Source organism: Frankliniella occidentalis, unplaced genomic scaffold (genome assembly GCF_000697945.3).
Source record: "Frankliniella occidentalis isolate FOCC.00 unplaced genomic scaffold, Focc_3.1 Scaffold37, whole genome shotgun sequence".
In the NCBI taxonomy this organism is placed as follows: Eukaryota; Metazoa; Arthropoda; class Insecta; order Thysanoptera; family Thripidae; genus Frankliniella; species Frankliniella occidentalis.
Window position 1 is genome coordinate 1,069,662 of NW_026267167.1, and position 3,804 is coordinate 1,073,465.

General features: G+C 50.1%; 1 protein-coding gene across 1 annotated transcript in view; it reads left to right on the forward strand.

The window, feature by feature from the left end:
• LOC113215479 (serine protease HTR4) overlaps window positions 1-3,513 on the forward strand; it is a 75,530-nt gene extending 72,017 nt beyond the window's left edge. Inside the window, exon 4 of the mRNA XM_052266347.1 lies at window positions 1,008-3,513. Coding sequence (XP_052122307.1) covers window positions 1,008-1,015 — 8 coding nt within the window. The 3' untranslated portion in view covers window positions 1,016-3,513. The remainder of the gene's footprint in view (window positions 1-1,007) is intronic.
• The last annotated feature ends 291 nt before the right edge of the window (window positions 3,514-3,804 follow it).

A 3,804-nucleotide genomic window follows, 5' to 3' on the forward strand; every position in this document is an offset into this window, starting at 1 on the left:
GAAACCTTACCTTTCTGGCTGGATAAAGTTGTTTGTCCGGGTCACACCGGTGTTTTACTTGTTCCGAGACCCCCCGTCTATCCCCCTCCCCTTCCACCTCAAGGTTTCTCTCGGACACGCGAAACGAAACACTTCGGGAGAGGTTATGACCCTTCGCGACCTCCGGAGCTCGGGCGGGCGGGCAACCCACTGAGGCACGCCCCGGGGCGAAGAAGAGAGGGGCCAGTGAGAGGGAGGGAGAGAGAGAGAGGAAGAGAGTGAGAGAGAGCGGTTACGGCGGACGGCAGCGGCCGGCAGCGGCTGTGCTGGTAAAGTTATGTATTTTTTGTACCGCGTTTCCAAAAATAACACGTTTACGTGGGGCCACGCGTGACGGGGGAGCCCCACCCCCTCACGCTCGTCTCTTGGTGTTTATTTATACAATTTCTGCATTCAGATTATGAGTGGGTGGGGAGCGGAACGGAACGGAACGCGCAGCGAGCGTGAGAGAGTTAGACCGTTGAACCCTCCTCCTCCTCCTCCCATCCGCTCCGCCCCGGCCAGCCGGCTGCCGGGCTCACCTCCGGTGGGAGCGCCCGCGGACGAGCGGGTAGACGCGCCCGCTCGCCGTGTGCGCTTCGCGGTTGCCTACTGCCCGGGCGCTTCAGACACCACCAGCCATCGCTTACCCCACGATGCCCAAACCTTCGAGTATTTCCATTCCCTCTCAGAGCTGCGTCGTGCCTCTTTGATGATCGTCTGGCTAGCACCTGCTGTGATCCTCCCACGCGGCCTTGTGGTATTCGTTTGAGGAGTTTAAACGGACACTAGGGTACTCTTCCTCCATTCCTTGTCAGTTTAGTGTAGCTCATCACAGATTTGCGTGTCCATGCCATGTAAAACAACAAAGATGTGTTTTTTTTTGTTTTTTTTTTAAATCTCAGTCAAATTTTGTGCCACTGACTGTCAACGTACTGGCTAGGCGTTCAAAATATGTAACCCCGTTACTTTCCTCCCTCTGCTTGCAGATATCTGACCCGCTCGGCGGAGGGCTCTGGGGCTCGCCTTGCACCGCCTGCTGACGTCCATGCTCGGGCGCGGGGGCGGAGGCTCCGCCCTGGCCGCGCGCCTCTTGGACTCGGCGGGGACGCCGACGACGCCTGCCGCCCGGGAGGACGGCGACGACCCCGCTGCTCGAGGCCGCGGGGCCCGGCGGGACGCACGGCCCGTCGTCGCCCGCTGGGAGGCGGCCTTCCTGGCGGCCGCGCTGGGCGAGCCGGTCGTCCGGGACGGTGCCGTCCGCATCGACGCCCTTCACGACGAGGAGGCTGCTCGGAAGCGTCGTGGCCAGGCGCCCCTGACCTCACCGCCACGCTGAAGATCGTCACTAGGACGACGTCAAGTCTTAATACAAACTTTGTCTCTCTGGAGACGGCCTTCCAGTTTTGTTTTTCTTTGACGCTGCGCTTCACGACGCTGCCGAGTGACCTCTGCTTGATGGGTTCGCCCTATGGCAGCAGTAAGCGAGTGGAAATTCATGAAATAAAATAATTGACAATAACTCCCTTGGACAAGGATTTGCGAACCCACAGCGACGGGGACTCTGATGGAGTGTGCGTGTTTTGTGAGTGCATGATATATATTTTGTTTGTGTGTGTGCGCGTTTAAGCAAGATGAACTTGTCTTCTGGCGTGCAATCGTCTGGACGGTTTTGTACTCCCCCATCTGTTTGCTGGGCACCCAGGCGCTGTGCGTCACAAGTCAGAAGGAACGTGCTGTTTGAGGCGAGGGGGTCGAGAAGTCATCGTGGAAAGAAACTTCTTTCGACGGCATCTTTGTGACGAAGATTCGCACACAAACCCCTTTTGGGAGAACCTCGTTCACTAGCTTTGAAGTGGTGTTTAGTTTTCATGATCGTTAACTGAGACGCGCTATTGGGCGCCTATATATTTGACAGCTTACTTCGACAGTAAATAAATTAACCATCGTCAACCTCTACGTGAGCGATTTTGGACTATTCGCGGAGTTTTTATTTAACACCACTACATGGGCTGTTGGGAAATTCCGAAGGACTGTGTTTATTAAGGTCGCGACTAGTTCGTGAAATTCCCGGGAATTTCCTATAACTGTGCCATATGCCAATCGATATCAAAACTTTGTGTTTCCATTTTATTTTGATTTGTCTCATTTTCTCTAAGAAAAGAAAAATAGAACAGAAGGAAATCGTCGTGAGTAACTTGGATTCAACTTGACTTTTACAAAGTGTCCCCCACCCCATTTTCCCGGCACTTAGCTTTTCCCATACCCCAAAATGTTACCTGATACAAAACATTGAGATTAAGACGACAACTGGGGCGTTTATGACGGACGCTGAGCTATCTGTTCAAAGCCCGCGACCGCCCATCATGGCTAGGGCATGCAAACTTACCATTAGGAAAAAAAGATCTGGTGTCTACATCTCGTAAACGGCTAGCGTACAAAATGGTACGAACAAGATGGGTTAAATTTGGGGTAAGATGTCCAGTGATGGATACTTGTCCCAGTGATTGCCACTTTTCTCGATTTTGCAGCCAAACTCGTCTCTTTACGATATCTTGCCACAGAAATAATGTTCTAGTAAGACTCCTACCGTGGTATAACAAGCGAATCTTCCGTGCTCCGTTGTTTACATTCCACGAAAAAGATGTGTCCATGTCCATCACTGGGCAGATCCAACTCTTAAGGTGTCCATCATTGAGCATCTTACCCTACAAATCTGTTTGCTTTTATGCTGGTAGTTTACACCACATTTGGGCGTCAGACTTAGCCAATGTGAAGTTGGCACGTTCTGGTGTTTGCTTGCATCCAGTGAGAAATGACGGTCAAAGCCATATGTCGTTACAACATCGAAACGATTTAAAAACTGTGGAATAGACGTCGAAACGATATCGTTTCAAAATATAATTTCTCACGGTGGCCCACAGTCGCGTCATAAACGCGTCGCGCGAGTTATGCAGCACCTTGGGAGGGAAATGGACGAGGTGGAAATCCACTTCATGCATTATTCTACAAAATGGAGCGATCGATTTCCATTCAAAATGGAATGATTCCATAATAATGCGACAGTTGACTGCATACGAAACAAGCAGAGGCCTTTAGAGCGAAGTCATTCAGAGGAATGAGATCTCGTCGACTCCAAGGCTTATTTGAAAAAACAGAAAGCCACTGAAAAACAGGAAGGAACCATATCAATGCGCGACACCGTCAGATAGTATGGGGAGTGAAAATAATTACAGTTTTCTTGGTCGAGGTTCGCTCCGACCGCTCAGCTTTTCCACTTTAGTTACTACATTTCCTGACTAGTGTGTCTCTTTCCTGCAAACCTGATTGATTGTGATGGACTCTTCGGTTATAACATAACATAAAATGAAAAATGAAAATCTTATTGTAAAGTGTACTTGTATGATATTTGTTTTGTGTGACCTGCTCTGTTGCGTAGACCAATAAGCAGTCGTGATATGTGAATAAATGTTTTATTTTAACAGTTAAAACAAACTTCCTCGTGGTTTCTTTTTGTTTTGTCATTACTCAAAGAAAACTCAAATAAATACACCCTGAACACAACACACTATACACAACATACGTATGGGGAAAATTTTGTTCCGTCTGGAGGTCGGTCCCCAACAACGTATGGTTGCAGTCAGTCGGGGGGATAAAGGCAGAAAGAAGTGGGGGAGGAATTCTTCTGGAATTATTAAGAGCAGTGGCGTGCAGCCCAGTTCCCAGTTGCCGTTCCATTCGTCTGAATGAGTGGGGCCAGTGCCTGCCTGCCTGCCTGCCTGCCTG